Consider the following 24,385-nt stretch of genomic DNA (forward strand, 5'->3'; position numbering starts at 1 on the left):
GAAAGTATTACTCTTTCAAATAGAATTGAGATCGAAAATTCAAATAAAGAAAAAAAAAATAGAGGGAGGGATCTCTTGAATCGATTTCATTTACATCCTATTTTCAATTATCATTAGAGAACTAAAATTACGAAGACGGACTCTTATACTTTTTTAAAAAAACTCATTAGTGATAAAAGTGGAGAAAAATAACGTTCGAGCTAAGATATTGTCATAAGGATGGAAGGGACTCTTCGATCATCCAACAAGACAATTATAGCCATTAGGGTTGGCAAAAATTTCAGCGGAGTCGGGTCCTCGCCCCGAGATCCGACAGGGATGGGGAGAGTATCCATGCCCATCACTGTCCCGATTAAATTTATTATTATTATTATTATATAATGTTAATTACAAATATTTATATATATACATAAAAAAAGTCGTGGATGGATCTTCGTGGGACCCGTTTCTTTGGCGGGGAATCTCCGTCTCTGCGAGACCCGTTTCTCCAGTGAAAGATATCCTGCAGGAACGGGGATGGGGAGTCCCCCGTTCCGCCCGGTCCTGTTACCAACCGTAATAGCATACCAAATCCTACCCAAAAAAATAGGTAAAAAAGGGTATTTAAAAAAGAAGTGTGAGAACAAATTTCAAGCCTTACACATATAGCAGACGTCTACAAACAAAACAAACTATAAACGTGGATGTTTTTCATTGGTGGCGTATGGTGGTCCTTAAAGCACCGGATTGTTTCCCACGCGCTTAAATGCTTACACATTGAAAACGCGCGTACGACGAGGAAAACAAATCGAACTCTGACAACGACGATGCATACTTTCTTCTCATCGGAAGACCTCTCCGATAACTCCTTCTGGCCGCCACAGCCGGCGCCGTCATCTTCGCCGCCGTCTCATTCTCCTTTTCGGTCGCCGGGTCCTTCGTTGACGATGAACCGAAGCGCCTCTGAGTGGGCGTTCGAGAGGTTTCTCGAGGAAGTTTCGGCGTTGCCTGTGAATAGTTGCCCTTCGACTACTTCCGATCGCGTGGCGGTTTCTCCCGTGGATGTGGCATCTCCCGCTTCTCAGTCTTCAACGTCGAAGCGTGATGAAGGTGATGATGAGATTGTGGAGATCAAGAAGGCGGATTGTGATCATGATCGTTCTCAGCCAATTCCATCTTCGGATCCATCGAAAATGGTTCGGAGTAGTTCTGATCGATACCGTGTGTTTTTGAAGAATCAACTTGATATGGCTTGCGCTGCTGTGGCTCTGTCGCGGGTGATTCATGATTGTTTCTCTCTCTCTTTCTCTCTTGAAACTGATCGGTGTACTGTACTCTTGATGAATTTGGGATTTGAAATGCTGAACTCTAATTGCGTTTTGAGTAACTCCATTGGTTTCTTTTGAATGAGAACTTGTTTTAGCCATTTTTGTGTTCGGCATTGCAGGCTGCGTCTTTGGAGCCCAAAGGTCCAGTTCAGCCAGCCGACCATCGTGGGCAAACATCGAACGCATTCCAATTTGGCATGCAAGCTCCGGGCCAAGGTAGCTTCCTCTCGTTCAGTCTACGGATTTTATTATATTCATTATTTATCGTTGTCAAGCTCATTAAGTAGTTAAAGTTTATTGTTCCTATGGCTTTCGATGGCCGTTTTCCATTTGGAGTGGACAGAAGTATTGAGCAACCTCTTGTATATGAGAAGATCTAGTCCTTGAAGTCAAATTTGTAAAAAAGCATGCCGAATTTCTTAATTTTATTTTCCTGTTCTCTGTTGTGGGGAATGTTGATATATTGTTCTTGGCGGAGGGCGGTGTAATATTTCTTTAGAAGCCAAATCCTTTGAACACCCCGACTCCGAAGTGTTGTTTTTGTTTCATCAAGTTGAGGTTTCGTAATTATGAATAATGGTTTGAAAAGTTGCCGGATGTAGTGCCATGACAAAATGGCATGCAACCGGACTTTTCTGATCCACTTTGGTTCTATTGAATGTCTTGACTCTTTTCGATAATTTTATAATTATCTCTATCTGATATTTGATGGTGTTCATCTCCTGGTAGGCTAGTTCGATTTTTCTATTGATCTCCTGGTGTGCCCCCCCTTTTTTTTTTTTGTAATCATCCTCTCTGTCTTATTATTTGAAATCCTTTATTTCTATCTTGTTAGGTCTCTAGGTATTGTTTTGACCCCATTTTGTTTTCCTTGTATTTGATAGGAAACAAAAACCATTCATTGGTATGATGAATGGAATACATGGGGATTCCTATCGGATAACATTACAAAAAAACACCTCCATTGATTAAAAAAAATACCTCCATTTTTTTGGCTCCGCTTTTGGACAATGATTTTTGTAAGCTTCTTTTGTATTATTTCATTTTTCTCAATATAAGCTCAACATCTACTAAAAATAAAAAGAAAAACAGGTGTGCTCAAGATAACAGTCGATATATTTTTAGGGAATCTCACATTTTACAAGTTACATCTCTTTTCTTGATGCATCTTGCCCCTTCTCACTCTCTTACCATTTAAATTGTGTGCTATAACTGCAATATCACTTTTGCTCTATGGTGGCTGTAGCCTCTGATCGTGGTACTTCAACCAAAGAAAGTGAGGTTTCTGGTAGCCCACTTGGGATTCCATCCTTACCTGCAATACCTAAGAAACTAGGGGTACAACCTGCTCAAACAACAAGTGGATCATCCAGAGATGAGTCTGATGATGATGATCTTGAAGGTGACATTGAAAACATTGAGAATATGGATCCTGCTGATGCAAGACGCGCTAGGAGGTAATTTTGGTTTATTGTTCTGTGGACTTTGTTTCTCTTGCTTATGTCAAATTGTTAATCCTCTGAATTATCCAGCCGTTCATATTTCCGTTGATTGAGGATATGACTCAAGCAGGGATCATTTACTTTATTATGCTCTTCTATTATGTTTTTCACCCGTTATAATGTTTAGAGAAGGTATTGTTGTTATATCTTTTTTGATTATCTAAGTTCATCGTGTGCTCAACTTGTTGATCTACCTCGAGTCTCATGTCAAATTCCCTTCACAATCGCCTTCTACATTAACCAAAAAAAAAAAAAAGAAGTTACAATCTCACGTTCTGATCAAATATTTTGGAAAATAGAATTCTGTAATTTTTATGAGTAGAGATATATTAAGCATGTTTCACTTTACTTTGTGTTTGAAATCAACTATCCTCTTTTATTGTTGCTTCTATTGAAGAGTGTTTTCGTGATCTTTATTGGTTTTTGGGTAAGGAGATATCTCATCTTCCATCCTGTCCTCTTACTTGTCTAGTGAATGTTCTTATCTTAATGGAAGAGATTTCGTTTCTAATCAGTAAATAAATAAATTAGAGAGGAGAGAAAAAGAAGGCCCTATGGGAAAAATCAGTTCTTCTACCCAATTTGTTGCCCGGTCCTAGCTTTACTCACTTGACATTGATGGTGGCCTAGGATGTTGTCAAATAGAGAATCAGCAAGACGCTCCAGGCGACGAAAACAAGCACACTTGACTGAACTTGAGACACAGGTACTGTAAAATGTCTACCCTTATATGTTCTCGGGTATTTTTCTTATTGAAACAATTTCTAAATGTGGTTCCTTTTCTAAAGGTTGGTCAACTTAGGGTTGAACACTCTACTTTGTTAAAGCGTCTCACAGATGTAAATCAAAAGTACGATGATGCTGCTGTTGACAATAGAATTTTGAAAGCTGATATTGAGACTTTAAGAGCGAAGGTTAGTCATTTCTGGTTTGTTTGTTTATTTGTTTGTTTGTTTTTTTTTTCTTTCCTCTTAAAATCTCCCTTGGGGTTTGGAAGGAATGGAAAGCTTTCCAAAAAAAAATAAAGAAAAATAAAGAAAAATAACATAAAAGACAAAAACAAGGACATAAAGGACCATCTAATGAAAACAGAAACTAGGCATCTACGGTCTCCCATGCAGAATGATTTAATTTTTGATGCATGCCTCTTCATCTACCTTCGGCAATTCTTGATCCTCGAAGGTTGTATTTTCCTCCAGTTCCTTCACACCCTTATTTCTTGCACTCTGTCTTTCTCTATAAACTCCTTTCTTTTCTTTAACTTTCCACCAATTCCCTTTTTTGTTCATTCTTTTCTTCCACTCAAGAGTACCATTTTCCACATTTTTTTAGGCAGGAACCTGCTTTTTGCGTATCATAGATTATTTTTTCTTGGTTCCTAGAGAGCATTTCAGAGATAAGCATCTATGCATGATTCAAATGCACTTATAAGCTGTTTTCATAACTGGAAGATGACAAGAACAAGAACTATTTAAAAGTGCAATAAAAGCATAACTACAACCACCATGGATTGACCTAGTAGTTAATAAAGGTTAATGTAAATAGCAAAGAGCTCAAAGGGAATGAGTTGAAATCATAATTGCCACCTATCTAGTATTTCATTTCCTACGAGCTACATTGACAACTAAAAGTAGTAGACCAATGTAGTAGTCCCATGAGAATAGTCTAGGTGTCTAATTTGGACATTCAAAGTTATTAAAAAAATGGAAAAAGCATCAGAACCACATTAAAGAACAATATTGTCATGAATTGTTTTGTACCTCAACGAGTGAAGGTACATAGAGGTTTTTTTTTTTGGATAAGAAACTATTTCATTTATGAATGAGATCTCCAAAGAGTACAAAATGAGCCCATAAACGGGATTACAAAAGATTCCTCCAATTAGATACAAAGAAATTTAGATTGTAACTATTGAAGGGCTGCAAATTTTTAACCAAAAAAGGGCATTGAAAATGGACGATTCAAGAACATGAACATCCCTAAGGGATCTTTCTTTTCCATTGAAAATCTTAGAATTCCTCTCATCCCAATTCTTCCAAAGAATGGCTCTGGTTAATGCTGTCCCATAAGAATCCTTTTGTTGTCACAAAAGGGTGATCAGTGAACAACATTCTAACCCATGCAATAGTGTCCATGGAGCCGCAACATTCCAACCAAAAGCAGAAAACATAACAGCCCAGATTTCAGCAGCAAAGGAGCAGTGGAAGAAGATGTGATTTTGAGTTTCATTATCCTTTTTGCAGAGGCAGCACCAGGAGGGAGAGAGATTATGCCAAGGACATCTTTTTTATGTCTTATCCAATGTATGGAGACAGGAATGGGCAATTTCCTAAAGATGAAACTTGACTTTCTTAGTACAAGGAAATTTCCACAAGTGCTTGTTGAGATCCTTCATGGAAGAAAATGTTCCAGAGTCTGGGTGAGAAATTAAGGACTTGTCAGTAAAATAACCACTATCATCCAATTTCCAGATCCAAATGTCTTCCCTCAGTGTGAGATTAAGAGTGGGGATGAGTTGATTTAAGGAGACCCATTCAGAAATTTCATCCTCCTGAAGGTTTCTTTCTTCTAAAGTTCAGCACCCAAGACGAGGTATCAATACTCCAAACCTCAGCAATGGAGGCCTGTTTAGATTCAGCTATTGCAAAAAGCTTTGGAAAACACTTGTGGAGAATTTTGGTCCCAATCCAATGGTCTAGCCAAAAGGATGTGGGTTGGCCATTCCAAACAGAGCATCGAAAATTTGTAAGGATGTTGGCCATCTGTTTGCTAATGTGGAGCCAAGGACTTCATGATGATATGTGGAGCTTTGTAGAAGGTATATGGAGAAAATAAACTTTCTAGTGTTTGTTGATGCACCTTGATGACAGATGGTGCGAACTTTCAGAAAATTTAAATGCCCATGAATTGCACAAGTTCTACCATCACAATTGCTAATGTGGTGGTGGTTGTTGGTCACCACTGAGTCAATGATGAGATATTGATTGGATGCTTCTTAGGTAAAGATGTACTTTCTTTCTCGATGTTGTGGTACTGCTACCTCAACTACACTAGCGTGATATAAAAGAGGTATGATTTGAATTGTCCTATGATTGAGGTCATCGAGAAAGTCATACGACTCATGCCTCGATGATTTAAGGTCACCAAGGAACTTGAATAGTCAAAAGGCTTGGTCGGTGTTGCTTTGGTTTTGGAGGTAAATGGAGAGAAGTCATTTTATAAGTTCCATGATGATCAATTGCTGGATTTGTTGTCAATAGCTTTTATAGCACTGCCAGCCTAGGAAGTTATTTACTGGTCTATTGTCATAGGCTTAACAACATGCACCCGTGTTGTCAGATCAATGTTTAAAATATTGATGTATCAAACTTTCAATTATGTGGATATTTGATGGATATAGCAATAAATTATTAATATCGACATATATTTCTATAAATCAAATAATTTAGAAATTATAAAAATCATTTAAATTAATAATTAAGTTCTTGTCGCTCTCTAAATAAGTTATAGATCTTATTATTGTTATTTATATTTAAATAGATTATTTGGTGATTTTTTTAATACTTTTTATGGGTATTCATACACGATATCGAAGATGTCCATTTAACTTTGATATTGATGTCGAACTCTCTAATTAACAAATATATTGATATATTGACAGATATTTTAATCATTGTGTTGGCTACATCGTAGACACGTGAAAATCAGTGTTTATTTATTTATTTTTAAATTAAAAAACTGTTGCCTATTCTTTTGGACATTGAAAAAATAAATCCAGCCCCAACCCTTAAAAATAATCTCAATTTGAAAGAAGAAAACTTAGAAAATAAAAATAAAACCCATTTTCCTTCGGTCAAACTTTCTTCTTCTTTTTTTGTTTTTTGTTTTTTTTGTAATTCTGTACATTGCGACATATCTGGATGATTAGTAGTGATGGGAAGGCTTTCAATGGTTTTTTTTTTCTCTCTCTATGTGGGATGCCCTTCCTCCGAGTCTTTTGGTTGTTCTTGTTCTCTTTTGGAATATGATCTTGTTTCTTGTTACAAAAAACCCTTTGAACTAAAAGGAGAACTCATTTTTTCTGCTCCAAAATTGGAAAGAGGGAGAAAGAAAGTACCGACTAGGAGAGAGAAATAGAAGAATTAAAGAGGGAGATTAACCTTCTAATATCCTTACTAGGATCCAGTTCATGCGTGGGTCATACAAGAAGGAAATAAATAGGGGAAGAGACCCTTAAAAAGCTAGTTCTATGTGATCTCGAAAGACCGTTATCCTAAAAAGATTAAAGTCTTTCTCTAGGAGCTTAGCTTGGGTGGCATCAACATTGCTGATTGTCTGCAACGCCACCTGCCTTATTAACTATTTCTCCTTCTTAGTGTCACGTGTCACGAGCATGCTGAGTCTTCGGCCCATTTGTTTTTGCATTGTCCTTTTGTTACTAGCTTTTGGGATATTGTTCTACTGGCTTTTGGATGGTCTTTTACATGTCCTAATACCATTTTTGACATTTTGGCTTGCTTGTTGGTTGGGTCACCTTCTTGGCAGTACAAAGAAGATGATTTGATTGGTTATGTTGCATGCTTTCTTTTGGAGTTTGTGGGGTGAAAGAAATAGAAGGCTTTTTTGTGACTCTTTCTCCTCCTTTAATAGTTTATGGAGCTGGTTTTGTCTGCTATTTTTTCATGGTACAAATAGGGTGCGTGACCTTGATAAAGGACTAAGAGGTCATGGGTTCAATCCATGGTGGTCACTTACCTAGGATTTAATATACTACGAGTTTCCTTGACACCCAAATGTTGTAGGGTCAGACGGGTTGTTTCGCGAGATTGGTCGAGGTGAGCATAAGCTGGCCTGGACACTCACGAACATAAAACAAACCCTTTCACTCATTTTAGCTTATCTTTTTTAGTCAATAATTGGTGACTTCTTTGAAATCACCTTTAGGTGTTTGGGATTCTCTCCTAATTTCATTTATAATGAAATGTTTCTTTTACCAAAAAAAGAGACCCTTGGAAGGCTAAGAACTTGCTGTTTTGTAAAATGAAGATTCTTTATTTTAAGGACTTAGAGTAGCACTTAGGATGGTGTATAGGTGCTATTTGGTTTTTGCTACAGGTTGTTCCACCTTTTTTTTTTTTCTCAATTTTCTTTTTCTAATTTTTGATGGCACAGGTGGCTCACATTTAATATCCTTAGGTTTTGAAGTTGAATTTTTTTAACATATACACAATAGTTGAAAATTAATTTTTTTTAGGAAGAAACAAGGGGACCCAAAGCACCTAAAGGTTATTACAAAAGAGATTTTCGATTGGAAACAAAATAAGAAAGATAAATTCTTAAAAGGGTGCCTAGTTTTGCATTATTACTACTTGGTAGGCAAAACCAAATCCATGAAACTATCAAAAACAAGAAAAGGAATCTCTAAAGAGATGTTTATTACACTTTTCCTAACCAAAAGAAAGCTCGCAAAATGGCCAACTAAATTGTTTTCTTTGTACCATAAAACCGATGGCCGACCAAAAGAGAAGTCAAGATGTCAAAAATATTATCAGAACAAGCTAATGACCAGCCAAAAGCATCCAGAATAGTATGCCATAAGCGAGAAGCAAAAGAGTAATGCATAAACAGATGAACTGGGGACTCAGAATGGCTTTGACACATAACACACAAAGATGGAGAGATAGACATATATAGTATACGATGTTGAAGACGATCAATAATATTGACGACACCAAGGCTAAGCTCCTATAAGAAAATTTTTATTTTCTTAGGGTAATGATCCAGTCAAATGACAAAATATAAATCCTTTGTAGGAGGATCCGTTGTGTACATTAAGTCATTCATAAGAGATTTTACTGAAAACGATGAAGAAGGATCAGTAGTCCCCCTCCAAGAATTAGGAGAATGACGAAATCTAATGGAGAACAACAACTGGGATAAGGAAGCGCATTCAATAGTTTCAAGCTCATTAAGATTTCGGCGAAGATGTAAGTTCCAAGCCTCCCCATCTGCCGTCCACACATCAACCACCTTAATGTCAAGAAAACAAGCGAAATGAAACAACCTAGGGAAAGCCACTGAGAGGACACTACAATTTAGCCAAGGACCTTCAAAAAAAAAAAAAAAAAGATGAACCTGTACTGAGACAACACTGAGTATGAGTTGCAACCATATCAATATTTTGACAAATGAACCGCCACGAGATGTTGGTAGGGGTTCATTTATTTCTTTTTAGAAGGATCCTTGGCTTAATTGTGGTGTCCTCTCAATATATAAATTTAAATCTCCGTGGTCCTCTCAGACCATGGAGATTTAAATTTAAATATTGTGTCTCCAATGTGGCCATGTCCTACTTTTCTAAAAATTGGCATGTTTCCTTGTACACGCCATGCCATATCTATGTTGCATGTCTGTGCTCTTTAGGTCATAGGTCTATTGCTAATCAACCAAGTTAGGGATGTTGTAGGATGCCAATCCGATGCTTCTCAATCAAATGTGCACTATTGATCGGATGGACACGGTACAAAAGATGTATGATTAGATTCAAGGTCACCAACAAAGCTTTTTCCCTGAACATTCAAAAGGTTCCTCAGTGGCTTTGGTCAAGGAGATGTAACGTGAGAAGTTGGTTCACAACGTCTTTGAAGGTTTATGATTGTCGGGAAATTCATGGAAATATTCAATGGCTCTGTTGGTCTCCTTTCATAAGTTGACAAATGACAACATATGAAAGGCTGAAAGTGTACTATTGTTGTTTCTCTCTAGATTTAACTAAACATTGCTGGACTAGCCATCAACCATATTGAAAAGTTGCCATGAATGAAGTCTGTTTTCCATTGTTTCAATGGGGATCAATGTATCACCATTTATGACGCCAATAGGTGGTGATTGATAACCCTTCAAGAAACAATCCATTGGCGGAATTTCATTTCTTAGACTTGTGCTTTTGCCAGATCTGGTCGAGACTTCATCTCTCAGGCTTTTAGATGGTTGATTGCTCTCCCTAATGACAAATGGTCTCTCCTATCATTATCCCTCATTGGTCATTCTGTCAAGAAGAACAAGAAGACACTTCGGTTGAACTTCATTTGGGTGTTTTTGTGGTCAATTTGATTGGAAAGAAATTCCTTTACTGAGAAGAATTTTCATTTTGAGTCTCTTGTATTATCGCTTCTCTATGACTTGTAAATGTACATCTTTCTTTAGCTTATACTTCTCTTTTGATCAATTGTAGGCTTCTTTATAACTCCTTTGGCTGGGGTTCCAACCTCTTTTTGTAAATTTTACACATGTATAAATTTGTTATTTTAAAAAAAAAAAATCATCATCTCTTCCCTCCTGTTTCACTCGATCCTTCATGCTCACACCAATAACAAGAATGAAATTCCCCATTGTCCTCCTGACAGCCAAAATAGGAAATTTATCCATTTCGAACTATTTCAGACATCTTAATTAATATTCATACGTATTTGATAGGAAATGGTAACAATTTCATTGATATGATGAAATTACCAAAGGATGAGTGGATGACCTATTAAAAGGATTGCAAATGCTTAGCCGATATACACTATGTGAGGGTTGTATAGGTAACCAAAGAGATAAAGTAATCAAAACTACTCTTACAAAGAAAAAAAGGTAGTAAAAACTATGATTAGGTATCATTAAAGATACGAGGGTTCCTGTCAAGCCAAAGGGACCATTGAAAGGCACGATGGAAGTTTAACCATAAAATTTCCTTTTCCTCCTCGAAGGGATGGCCAATAAATACGATGTTCATAAGGGTCCAAATATCACTAGGTAGCGGAATTGACCAATAAAAAATTTGTAAGATGAAGTATCAAAAAGATTTGGCAAATAAACATGAGGGGAAAAGTGGGCTGTGAATTCCAGGACCGTTCTTGCACATGATACAACAGCTGGGAGATAAACAAAAACCAGGAGATTTCTTCCGGAGCTTATCATGAGTGTTCAAGCAAGTATGACTGAGCTCCCATAAAAAGAATTTAACTTTTTTGGGATACTTACCTCTCCAAACCAAAATAAATAAGTTTTCCTTTTCATGAGATGCTGATGATGACTAAGAACTGGAAAAGAGATTTGGTGGAGAAACTGGTTCCATAACCAAATGTCTTCATTATCAGTGAGATCAGCAGAATCAAGGGCAGTCGATTGTGTAGCCCTTTTATTTATTTATTATTTATTTTTTTAAGGAAACAAGACTTTCCATTGATTATCTAGCCCATTCTTCAATTCCTCCTCTACGAGCTCATGCCTCCTGAGTCTAAGGTTCCAAGAGTGGATAATCTCAGACAAAAAATCAGCAAAGAGCCCTTTGGTAGTGGTATGAAATTCCCACCTGGTTTAAGATCAGTTTTTAAATAAAAGCAATAACTCTCCTCCAGAAAGCTGTCTTTTCCTCAAGAAATCTCCTAATCCATTTAGCCGAGAGGGATTTATTTCTCTATTAGATGCCAATGATGTCAATACCACCTTCCTCAATTGCAAATCATTCTTTCAATTCTGTTAGAAACCTTGACCGGTATGAGGATGAGACAAATGTCCTGATATGCTTTTCCACCTCTTCAATAATGGAAGCCCAAAAGGTAAAAATCATAAGATTTTGAACTTTAAGAACCAAACACTTGAATAGAGTGGAAAAATCCAACAAAAAGCTGGTGATTCTTCATGATGATCAAGAGGTATTTATCTCAATTTTTTTGTTCATATCCTCTGGTGGTCCCCTTTTTTTTCTAAAAAAAAAAAAAATATTTAAAAAAAAAATATTTCATTAATGAATAAAATAAACGAATAAACCTAACACTGATAGGTGATTGCAATAGAAGTTGCCAATTAGAGCAAAATAAAATATAAGCTAAAATGAGAAAAAAGGTGCTTAGATTTGCACCAGAGAAATACAATAGAAAACACTAAATCCTTGAAACTACCAAAAGGGGAAAAAGAATATTCTGAAAAGGTGACTGTTACATTTGCCCCTAAGGTTCCAAAAGAAAGACCACACAAGAGTCCAGCAAAGTGTCTTCTTACTACCAGTAAAAGGATGACCGACCAGAAGTAGGGCAAGAAGATCAAAACTATTATTGGGCAAGGAAAAGATCACCCAAAAGCCTAAAAATAAACTGCCAGAATCGAGACCACCCAAGAGCCTAAAAAATAAACTGCCAGAATCGAGATGCAAAGGAGCAATGTATAAAGAGATGTGCAAGAGATTCAACATTCTGATGACACATGGCACCAAGAAGGAGAGAGATGCACAAAAGGCATACATTGTTGCAATCTATTAGCAGAATTGATGGCACCAAGACTAAGCTCCCAAAGAAATTTTTTTATTCTCTTTGCATAACAATCCTTCCAAATAATGATATACAAATCTTTCAAATGAGGATCCACTGTACCCACCAAATCAACCATAAGAGACGTGACAATGAAGCCATGGAAGAGTCAAGAGGCCAAGACCAAGTATCAGGTGAGTGACGAAGTTTGAAAATAAAAGATGAGATAAAGCCGCCCATTGTAGTGATTTCCAATTCCACAAGATTACAACGACAACATAAATTCCAAGAGCCCAGATCTGCACTCCACACATTAGTCACGGTAGTTTGAGGGTTGAGAGTTATACGGAAAAGACGAGGAAAGCAGATGAAAGAATACAGCAACTAAGCCAAGGATCTTTCCAAAAGGAAATAGACAGGCCATTTCCAAGACAACTCTAAGCCCAGCTAGCAGCCAAGTCAAGTCAATGGTTTGACAAATAATCCTCTAAGGAGATGTCGAAGATCTAGGATTAAGTATCAAAACATGGCACTTTCAGAAAATATTTGCCAAAAAAAGGTGGTGTAGAAACTATTTGCAAAAGTAGGGTGCTTTTCTTGTCCTTATTCATTTCACCTGTTTAAAAAACGGAAGTAATGTGATTTTCATCTTCACTAAAAACAGAATTGGTCCACGCAACGCACACATTTGGTCCACCTAAGCCAAATGCCATACACACATATGTACATACACACACATGTATATGATATATGCATGTTTTTAGTTTTCGTCATTTGTAAAGATGAGATCATTTGACTTTTTAGGTATTTTTATTGTCTTTTGAAAAAATAGAATTGCCTTTTATTTTCTTGAGCAAAATACACTTTTGGTTCTTGAGGTTTGAGATTAGTTTCTATTTGGTCTTTAAGGTTTTAAAATGAACACTTTAGTATCTGAGTTTGAGCAATAGTTCTAAATGGTCCTTGGACTGTTAGTTGACTAATAGAGAATGATGTGGCTATTAAGGCTTTGAAAGATTAGATTTTCCTTTGTGAGATTGATGAGATAAAATTCGATTCTGGAGTGTCATTTGCAGGCAGTAGTGAAGTTTAGGGTTTTCTCACAAATTGTACAAATTGGGGCATCATTCTGTTTTAATTCATTACTCCATAAAGGTAGAATAGTTGATGATAATTATGAATTGAGCCACTTGATAATTCAATTTACTTGAGCTGAGGATTTGGTGCCTTTGCGACAGTGGGGCGGTTGGTGTTGAATAATAATTTTGATAACTTATATTTTTAAGAATGGGGATGTTAGCATTTTCCATCTCATTGATTGTTATGGTGTGTTTGTTTCGTTGAGATTGTTTCCAAATCTTGAAATGAGCTTCCTCTAAGACATAACTCTTTTAACTTCTCTGGCTTTTGGTTATCTTCATCGATATCCACTATTTTATTTAGTCCATCTTCATCTTTCACTTACAAAAACTGAACGGATGTCGACATCTGAATCATCTCAAATTGATCGTTAGTTGACTAATGGAAAATTGACGTGGCAATTACTTATTGATTGGATTTAATGATTTGGAAAATTATATCAATATTATATTAAGTTTTGATGATTGGATAACATCTGCATCTTTTTCTTCTGTCTATTGTTCGTCCTTAAATTCCTCTCCTCGTCTGACTATTCACCCATGCCACCCTCTCCTCACAACTCCTAGTTTCTCAGAAATTTTGAACCCAATTCATTAGAGGACTGAACTCTGATCATGCCCTCCAATTTTCTTATCGAACCCTAAATTTCAATTTTTTTTTCCAACAAACAAACAGGAATACAATCTCCCAACTCAAGCCTTCTCTCATTCTTGCCAACCCTAAAGTTCGACTTTGGTTTTCTTTTCGTAGAAAATTTTGGAATAGTGGCTTAGGAATTCAACTTTTGGATTTAAATTTGATTGAAGGAAGAAGATTACGTGTGTGCGCCTTAGAATCACCATTGTTAAAGCGCAACACCTTGTGATTCTAGCTAAATATAGTATTCTTAAAAAGCAAAAATAATGTATAAGGGAAACGAATTGGTGGCACCAATTTGGTCACAAAAGAAGGAAAAGACGAGAGAGAAAATGGAGATAGCTAACTTTGCTGTCCGACCAGTGAAACTTAATATAATATTATTGACCATTTAGAACTATTTTTCGAACCTCGAGACTAAATGTAACCTTAAAATCTTAGGGACCAAATAAAATTCAACCCAAACTTTAGGAACCAAAAATGTATTTTTCTGTAAAATAAATGAGTAATTTTCTTCTAATTGAGGAGTCGAATGGCTAACCTAATCTCATCCGTACTTCCCAAGTAGGTTATTCATGTGTAATCATTTATTTGTATCGTATTGTCAAGGGATTTGTTGCATTCAACCAAATTGGTGCATCATACGATTCGTTCTACTATAGAAAAAAAAGTAATAATAATAAATCAAAGACATTATGCTTGTCTAAACTTGATGCTCATTGAGACAATGGTAATATTCTGATCAAGTTATTCTAAGGCTCTCATGTAATCTCCAGAGTTGAATGAATTTCAGATACATATATAAATATTTATTTTCAATAATTTAGAACTGAATTCATCAACCCTATCATACTTGTTTAAATGTTAAGATGTTCAACATATATCTATATTGAACTAATATGTGCATAAAGTTGTTCGTCACAACTTTAACATCGTTTTAGTTAACGTTTGTAAAGTTTTTAAGACTTAGGCATCAAACAAGGACATGATATAGTTTGTTTAATTTAGCTAAAAGATCTTACTGTGTGGCTAGAGGTCGCCTATTTCATTCTCATAATGTGCTGTCTTCGAGGTGACGGAAAAGGTAATCAATTACATCTCCATATTTGTAACAGTATTAGTAAATTTGATAATTTTTTTTTATTGATTTTTGCACCTTTACATAATCTATACAATCATGCAAGACAATATATTCCCCAACTTTAAGTTCATGCTCTTTGAAGCTCGATTTGCTAGTAAGAGGTGACACATCAAGTGCGTCGTATTGTTAGTCTTTTTGGGAAATACAATACTTTTGATAAAAGTGAGTATATAGGTTTTGGCATAACGCTGAACTTATTCATCCCCTACTTCATTTGGTAGAAGACCAAAATTATTCAATTCTGTAGCTAACCATGGTAAGCTAAGACAACTATTTTTCATAACCCAATTATTAAGGTGTATCCCTAATAGTTGTTTGCATAGTTTGTACCAATCTGTTGAAATTGTTCATACCAATCTGTTTCTTGAAAAAGTTCTCCATGAAAAAAACTTCCACCCAAAATGGATTTCATGGATTATGGGCTGCATATCCAATCCTAAATTTTCCATATTCATCAATGGAAGACCTAGAGGAAGAATTATGGCCACAAGAGGAATTAGACAAGGAGACCCACTCTCTCCCTTTCTTTTCCTCTTAGTCAGTGAAGTCCTAACATCCCTGGTTAACAGAATTTATGAAAAAGGCTTGTTTGAAGGTTTTGTGGTTGGAAATGATAACATCCATATCTCCATTCTTCAATTTGCAGATGACACCCTTTTATTTTGTAGAAATGATGGAATGTTAGAGACTCTTCGAAAAACTCTTGCACTATTCGAGTGGTGCTCCGGTCAGAAAATAAATTGGGAAAAAGCGACCATTTGTGGAATCAACATTGAAGAATCCAAGCAAGAAGCCGTAGCCTCAAGGTTAGGTTGTAAAACATTGCAGCTCCCTTTTTTGTATCTAGGTCTTCCCTTGGGTGGATATCCAAAAAGAGTGGACTTTTGGCAGCCGGTTATTGATAAACTTCAGAGTAAACTAGACAAATGGAGAAGGTATAACCTTTCAAGAGGTGGTAGGGCAACTTTATGCAATTTAGTTCTCTCTAATCTACCAATTTATTATATGTCTTCCTTCTTAATGCCAGAAAAGGTAATTTCTTCTATAGAAAGAATTATGAGAAATTTCTTTTGGGAAGGACATAAAGGAGGGAAGCTAAATCATTTGGTAAAATGGGAAATTGTCTCTAAAAAGATAGAAGATGGTGGACTGGTTCTAGGAGGTTTAAAGAGAAGAAACTTGGCTCTTCTAGCCAAATGGGGATGGCACTTTATGCAAGAGAACTCCTCTCTTTGGAGACAAGTTGTTAAGAGTATTCACGGCAGAAATATTTTTGATTGGCACACTTCTGGGAAGACACTTTGCAGCCTTCGTAGTCCTTGGATCAACATCTCACGAACATGGTTGAAAGTAGAATCATTGGCAGTCTTCAATCTAGGAAATGACAGCAGAATAGCTTTTTGGCATGACCCCTGGATTGTCAATACTCTCCTTAAAAACAGATTTCCTTCCTTGTTCGGAATTGCCTCCAACCAAATGGATCTGTTTTGAATCATTGGGATTCTCAAACTCATTCTTGGTCTTTATTCTTCAGAAGACTCTTAAAAGAAGATGAAATTTCAGATTTCCAGAATCTGCTCTCCTTGGTGTCCAACAAGGAGCCTTTAAACAGCTCAAGACTCTCGTACTTGGTCTTTAGAAGCCAGTGGATCCTTCACGGTAAAATCATTAACTAATCATCTCGCTTTGGACCCACCTCTTGACATCCGCCTATAAAGAGCTCTATGGAAGTCCAATAGCCCTTGAAGAGTGAACATTACGTTATGGATCATGCTTTTTGGAGCCCTAAATTGCTCTTCAGAATTGCAACACAAGCTGCCTTCCCATTTTCTTTCTCCCAGTCTTTGTGTCTTATGTAAATCAGAAGGAGAAGAGCTTCAACACTTGTTCTTTGACTGTATTTATGCCAGAAACTGTTGGAGAGCTCTTTTTAAAACTTTCAACATGAGTTGGACATTCGACAACAATTTTAGAAGCAATGTGCAGCAAATTCTTATAGGTCCTATCCTCAAGAAAACCTCAAATCTGATTTGGGTCAATGCAGTAAAAGCCTTGCTAGTTGAAATATGGTTTGAAAGAAATCAAAGAGTCTTCCAAGATAAAGAACATCCTTGGTTCATCCGTTATGAGGCTGCTAAATTAAATGCTTCACAATGGTGCTCTCTTTCTAAATATTTTGCAGCATATTCTCTCCAAGACATCTATCTAAATTGGCAAGCTTTCATCCATCTGGATTGATAGGTTTATAAAGTGAAGGGTCTTTTCTCTCCAACCAAGAGTGTTTTAGTAGCTTAGATTTTTGTTCCTGTTTTTCATTTGCATTGTATTAAGTTATTCGAAGGAGGTTTCACCCTCTTCTTTGTATTCGGTCTTTTTGTAAGAACTTTTCATACCGATGTGTTTGAGTTAATGTGGAAGTGACAAGGGTGCTAAGGGGGTATCAACCTAGTTGAGATGCCCAGGTGCGTCTCCTGATCCCGTGTCATGTATCGTTCTCTTTCAAGTACACATCTCTTGTACGTTCTTTTTATGCATTAATAAAAAGATTTGTTTCCTTTAAAAAAAACATCTTGTAATGTGACCACCATCTCCCCTTGTGGAAGATGAAACGTATGGGTCTCTTGTCACAATCGTTTTATCAATGTTGTAATTAAATACCAAGCTAATTGTATAAACCCAATACATTACACACCGTAAAATCCGACCATGTGTAAGTATGGCACATTACGGTCGTCTAACCGTCCATCCCTATGTATGACCGCGTTCCAATGCATGTAATGCATAACATTTGTATATTGTTCTGCCAAACCAATTCCAATCTGTGGCTGGATTGAAGGTAAAAGGTCGTACGATTCTGTAATAGTGTCGTTGTCTTCCATCTAATGACATTTAAACCACATGCTAGCAAAAAACATTAGTAATCATCTAAGCGTGAGCAAGTTAAATACATTGACATAACACGAGTTTATTGACAAAAAAGACATTAGTAATCATAAATACATTAGGATATAGTCCGTCATCAACAAGTATTTTACAACAAAACAGAGAAGGAATGTTCTTTACAAAATAGGATACATAATTTTAAGGCAATTCAACATTCATAATTAAGATGTGGAGTTACAAGCACAAACTCGTCTACTATGTCTTTCTTGCCTACATATTCCATAACGAGATTTAACCACTGGCTCTCGTCAGTTCATCTTGTTTCATATACACGAACTTCATTGACGTCTATTGTTATGCACTAATGTCGCGTTCAGTTTAATAGATTGAAAATTTGGGTCAGATCAATAGTTTTGTTGGGTATTGGTTCAAACTATGGTTCCTAGCATGACAAATAACGTGACAATTCATAATATAATTGTATGAGCTCCAAATAATCTAAGTTGGGGCTTCTTACAAGACAGTTATCCGTAACCGCATTGGTCCAGGAAATCTTCTATTGAATTGTAATGTGCTTTGCCAATCAACGTGTTGGAGCACAAGCTACAATTCTGTGGGGAGTGTTTCACTAGGTAAATATATTCTATAAAAAACTTGTGTCAACAAATGTAATCAAAATTATAAATAATATATGTTGCCTCAATTGTTTAGGTATATTGTAAATAAACTAACTATATTGGAAGTATATGCAAATGCCCATGCAATGACCATTTATGATCACTCAATAGGGTGACATCACTTATTGCGTGCATTTAATCGAGCAAACATTTGTATGCAATAAATGACAAACGTATGGAATTCCTTGTTCACATGTCATTGCTGCTTGTTTGAAGTTGGAGCGCATACAATCATATTACAAATTGCCATGTTATTTTTCGTGCTATGAACCACAATTTGAACCAATATCTGACAAAAACTACTGACTTGACCCAAATTTTTGATCTATTCAATTGGATGCAATGCTAATGCGTAGCATTGGACGTCCATGTTGTTTGCGTTTACAAAACGAGATGGATTGACAAGAGTCGATGGTTAAATCACGTAGTGGAATAGGTAGGCAAGAAGGGCATAGTAGATGAGTTTGTCACTATCGAGCTCCTAACTCCACATCTTAATTATGAATGTTAAATTGCCTTAAAATTGTGTATCCTATTTTGTATTATGTTTTGTTGTAAAGCATGTATTGATTACTTAATAGTAATGTATTTATGATTACTAATATCTTTTTTGCCAACAAACTCGTGTTATGTCAACATAAATTACTCATGCTTATATAATTATTAATGTTTTTTGTTGGCATGTGGTTTAAATGTCATTAGATAGAATACGACGACGCTATTATAACATCGTATGACCTTTCTGTATTGTACCTTCAATCCAGTCACAAATCAAAATTGGTTTGGCATAACAAGTTTACATATGTTATGCATTACATGCGTTGGGAAGTGGTCATACATAGAGAGGGACGGTTGAATGAATGTATCATGTCATGTCATACTTACACACAACCAAATTTTACGATGTGTCATGTATTGGATTTATACAATTAGATTAACATTTAATTACAGTGTTGGTAAAACAATGAAGAGCAGAGCAATTTCAATAGATTGATACGAACTATATGAACAACTATGATAGATATAACTTAATAATTGGTTTATGAAAGGTGGTCGCCTTAGCCTACCATAGTTTGCGACACAATTGAATAATTTTGGCTCACTACCAGATGAAGTAGGAGATGAAAAGTTCAATGTTATGTCAGAACCTATATACTCACTCTCATTGGAAGCATTATATTTTCTAATAAGACTAACAATATAGTGTATTTGATGTATCTCCTCTTACTAGCAAATTTTCGAAGAGCTGTAACTTATATTTGGGGAACAAGTTGTCTTGCATGATTGTATAAACAACTATGCAAAGGTGCAACAATCAATCAAAATGATTTGTCAGGCCCACAATTACTGTTACAAATATGAGGATGAGATCGATAATTTTTCTGGCATCCCAACGAAAATACTGTTATGAGAATGAAATAGGTGATAAGCCTCTAGTTACACAGTATGATCTTTCAACTAGATTAAACAAACTATAACACGTTCTTGTTTGACGCCCTAAATCCTAACAATTTTGTAAACGTTAAAGGTGGAACAGTGCTATGGTTGTAACGAACAATCTTATGCACGTATTAGTTCAATATAGATATATGTTGAATATTTTAATGCTTGAACGGATGGAGTTGATGAGTTCATTTTCAAATTATTAAAAATATATATCAATAAATATTTTTGTATGTATATTAAATTTAATTAACTATGGAATTACATGGGAGTCTTATAACAATTTGATTAGAATAGGCATCAAGTTTGGACAACATTTATTTATTTTTTTGGTAGCAAAATAACACTTGCTTGATCGCGTGATGCACCAAGTCGGTTGTATGCAATAAATTCCTCGACAATGCGATATAGATAATGATTGCACACGAATAACCTGTGTGGGCAGTACGAACGAGACTGGATTAGCCATTTTGTTCCTCAATTAGAATTATGGAAAAATCAACTCAATTATGTTATTTAGGGATAGGCAATCATGCGAGTCTAATTGTTGGTCTTGGATATGAAAGATGGTATTTGAACATCGTTACACAACCTGGAGCAACATATAATGATTTGAGAGGAAATGTTTTTTATGTTTATGATTGTTTATAATTTGACATCCTAAAGTTCTTTTTAATTTTGTTTTTTAGAATATTTCAAACCTTAGTGTACGTGATAGAATGAACATAAAAAACCGACCACTATATACAAGTCTTGACATCTAGAAAGAGGTGTGTCATTTCAAATTGAGGATAATTCTATTCAATGACAAGATGACGATGTTCGGCATCCCAACTTCTCAATTGAACATGGAGTACAATATGAAGTTTCAACTTTCATTAAACCGTGCACACCTATGTTCATGACGAAACCTCCAATGATGTTTGGTTCCTATTCGAAATAGGTCAATCCTCTCATACTTCATATACGGGTTTTAAGATCAATATGTGGCCTATCAAGTACATAATGAGGATTTTCATCATCAAACTATGATTCGACCAACCAAAAATGGGACGATTGTTCCTCCAATCCTCCACCAGAGTGCGAAAAGATGGAATTTGTCCAATCAATACCATAAGAGGATAAAGTCGGAGGGAAATGTACTTTGATCTAGATGATGTAAGGTCATAGCTCCAAATTTGGCAAGGCAAGTATATGTGACAAGGAATTTGTCCAACAAGGAAAGATAATAGATTGGTTTGAGCTAGACTAGGTAAAACAACCATTGTCCAACGAGATATCACACAACCGATAACTAGAGTTCTACTGATTGTTAAACCAACTTCTTAACCAAAGCACACTTTTTTAGGAACATAAGCCATGTACGTTCCATGAGAGGAACATTGGAAGTCAAATGTGGCACCCTCTTGAATAGTCGATGTGGCCGATTTATCGTACTGAATTGATGGCTGGAGACCCTGTAATTCCTGCTGTAATTTGTTCTTTCTTCACAGTTGCAGAGTAGGATTTTTTGGATTTTGATGGAAGAGGGAGGGGTGGAATAACCATAATACATAGACCATGTTCACTAAGGATATTGGCCATGTCTCGAAGGTTAAGAGGGAGGTATGTGGTAGGTGAGAAATCAGCCTATCAACGTTCCATACATAACCGTCGTTGGGTCAATTACTTCTGGAGAAATCAGCCGCCGATTGGGAAGGTGAATGTGGTCGACACGACACTAGAGCTGAACAATAATCGAAGATTTGGCCAGGTCTGTACGTAAGTCCACAGTGGCTGGAATAAAACCCAAGGAGTTTTGTTTGATCTTCACCATGTTGATAGCAAGGATAAGCCTCAATCAGTCTGATTCAAGACTGCTAAGAAACCTCCACAGCAATCTCCAATGTATTCTGAAGATCTGGTCATTTCATAGAATTAGGAGAAGATTTGTGATATCAACCCATCCTCCATATGAAGTAATTGAATCACATAAGAAAGAGAATGCAGTGCTAGTTGCCAAAATATCAAGTTTGAAATCGCCAATGGTTGTCCAAGATTCCTGACAACATAGTTTGGAAGCAAGGCGGGAGTCAGAGACATGGAGCAGAGCTTTGTTGTCGAGGAAATGATTAATTGAGCAATTGATGGATAGTGAGATCTAAATTGCCAATTGGATTTTTTAGTGTGATTGTCGATGCCGAGGAGGTGGGTGAAGCAGTGATAAGTGTTGTCGACTTTGGTTTCAAAACAGGGGAGACTTTCCATTGGACCACCTCACTAAAGATTTTGTTGATTGCGAATAGATGATGGAGGCTCTCTATTGTAGTCGGAGATCAAGGAGAAGGAAACCAGCCATTTTTATTTTTCTCTGAAAAAAGCTTCATTCGTCGGCATGAGTGTTGCAACAGAGTAAGTTCCACAAGAAGCCATTTTTGTTACTAAGCTTTTCCAAACATAGTGTGCTGTTTCCAGAAATCAATCTATTGAAAACTTGAAGTTGTAGGGGCTAGTCCAAAGGGAAATGGAGTAAGTTATCGATCGACCCTGTTCTGTGATGTAAGCCCATGTACCTTGAGATGAAGCATTAGGGCAAATAGTGAAGATTTTCCGGTTGATGAGAATGGAGCCTGGGGGAGGCTGAATGGCACCACTCGTGGTGGCCGGAGACGGTTGTGGAAAGGATAGGAAAATTAGGGGAGAGAGGAGAGTGGTGGGAGCATTAAGAAATACAAAGTCTAAGATAGTTTTAAAATTATAGAAGAAAAAAAAAACTTCATTATTGAAAGACATATACTTCGACTTCTTGATAAAAACTAACTAATGAATCATCGGAAGAACTATGAACTTGAGTTGAAACATTATAGAACCACTGCAAAAATCATGAAATCGCAGTTAAAGAACCACTAAGAAAACACCAAAATTGAAGACGAACTTCAGATGTAAGTATTAATAAACTATTGGGGAAACAGGCGAGGAAAGACTGCTTATTTCTTCATTGTCTTTCCTCAGTCATCAAGGAAGCCTTTCTCGTTTGTTCATCAGTTGAGGAATGGCAGTAAACCGAAATCATATGCTCTTCCTTCTTTTACGAGGCTACATGTGTAGTCTTTGATGGTAAGTTCTTTTTGTCTAAAAAGAAAGAAATTATCTTGTTAGGCTTCCATCCCTTTCGAACAAAAAATTCCGCATTTCTTGCAACTGTGCCCTGTCTTGTTTGTGTAGTAATTCAGGATATAAAAGCATGTCAACTATTATTTGTTCCACAACTTTTTATTAGTTGGTCTCCTCTTTTTTGGATGTTTGTTGTTGTTTTTCGTTGTATTCCTTCAATATTTTTTTCTCTCGATGAAAGCATGTTTATTCTCATTCATTTAAATAATTAGGTTAAAATAGTATTTTGGTCTTTATATTTTGAAGTTTGTGAATTTTTAGTCCCTCTATTTTCAATAAATCTTAAATTCAATCTCTTAGAGAATTATTTTTTATCGAAGTTAGTTAAATAATAACAATAATTTTCATACCAAGAAACACAATATGTGAACATGTTTTCAAAATTTATAGTAAAAATGTCAATAGACAACCATAAGTTTTTTAAAAATCAACAAACTGGACAATTGAAAGTAATAAACATCAAAGTATATGGACCAAAACGAAAAAAAAAAACACTATTAGTTCATGAAATGAAAGCACATTGGCGATGGTGGCTAGGTGGTGGTTTTATTCACATTCGCTTTTGGCTTTTGGCTTTTCTTCATTGGTTGTTTCATTGGCTTTTCACTTCATTTGTTGTTTTATTGTTTTCAGGTGAAAATGGCTGAAGAAACGGTGAAAAGAGTGACAGGAGTGAATCCACTACTAGTTGCAATGTCTCAGACTCAAATGCCATTTGTCAATACCCAAATGCCTATGCAATCCAACACTCAATTCTTTCATCAAAATATGTCTGCATTTGCAAACAGCCCTCCACATCATCAGAATTTGGAAGTGCCTGTGCCACCTAATCCTCCACCTATTCCACATGTTGGAAGATCACAGAATGACGTGGCAACCAAAAGGGCTGATATGCCCTCTGTGCACATTGATCACGTGCAGAAACAGGCCATCCATGGTCCAATGTCAGGTTGGGATGCAGAACCTTCCCATGCAACGCCAAACCACAAGAAGAATTGAACGCGTCGTTTCTGTAGCAATTTTTTCTCCTCTTATATTATCATGGGAGCTTGTGGGGATTTAAGGTGATTAATAAGAAATGAAAAAAAAAACTTTTCTTACCTATTGTTTTCATTTCATGCACCACTACTCTGTAATAAGACTTGGATCTTACTTGGTTAAGATTTTTTTTTAATAAAAGAAATCAGTTGGGTAGTTCCATACTTGCATTTTA

The 24,385-nt window shown here is 36.2% G+C and overlaps 1 protein-coding gene across 1 annotated transcript; it reads left to right on the forward strand.

Moving 5' to 3' along the window:
- The first annotated feature begins 639 nt into the window (after positions 1 to 639).
- Positions 640 to 24,366, forward strand: BZIP25 (basic leucine zipper 25). Its single transcript, XM_039040268.2, has 6 exons — positions 640 to 1,256; positions 1,427 to 1,523; positions 2,554 to 2,764; positions 3,440 to 3,515; positions 3,598 to 3,723; positions 23,806 to 24,366. The coding sequence occupies exons 1-6, from the start codon at positions 684 to 686 to the stop codon at positions 24,169 to 24,171; spliced, it is 1,449 nt and encodes a 482-aa protein (XP_038896196.2). The 5' UTR covers positions 640 to 683; the 3' UTR covers positions 24,172 to 24,366.
- The last annotated feature ends 19 nt before the right edge of the window (positions 24,367 to 24,385 follow it).

The sequence above is a fragment of the Benincasa hispida genome, chromosome 9 (genome assembly GCF_027475165.1).
Source record: "Benincasa hispida cultivar pf3 chromosome 9, pf3_genome.v1.1, whole genome shotgun sequence".
NCBI classification, from domain to species: domain Eukaryota; kingdom Viridiplantae; phylum Streptophyta; class Magnoliopsida; order Cucurbitales; family Cucurbitaceae; genus Benincasa; species Benincasa hispida.

What these genes read in the sequence shown, in the direction of transcription:
- BZIP25 (XM_039040268.2), top strand. Translation starts at nt 684, where the DNA reads ATGTTTTTCATTGGTGGCGTATGGTGGTCCTTAAAGCACCGGATTGTT. An exon ending in CTGCTGTGGCTCTGTCGCGG is followed by an intron (nt 1,257 to 1,426) that starts GTGATTCATGAT and finishes TCGGCATTGCAG; the next exon opens with GCTGCGTCTTTGGAGCCCAA. An exon ending in GATGCAAGACGCGCTAGGAG is followed by an intron (nt 2,765 to 3,439) that starts GTAATTTTGGTT and finishes ATGGTGGCCTAG; the next exon opens with GATGTTGTCAAATAGAGAAT.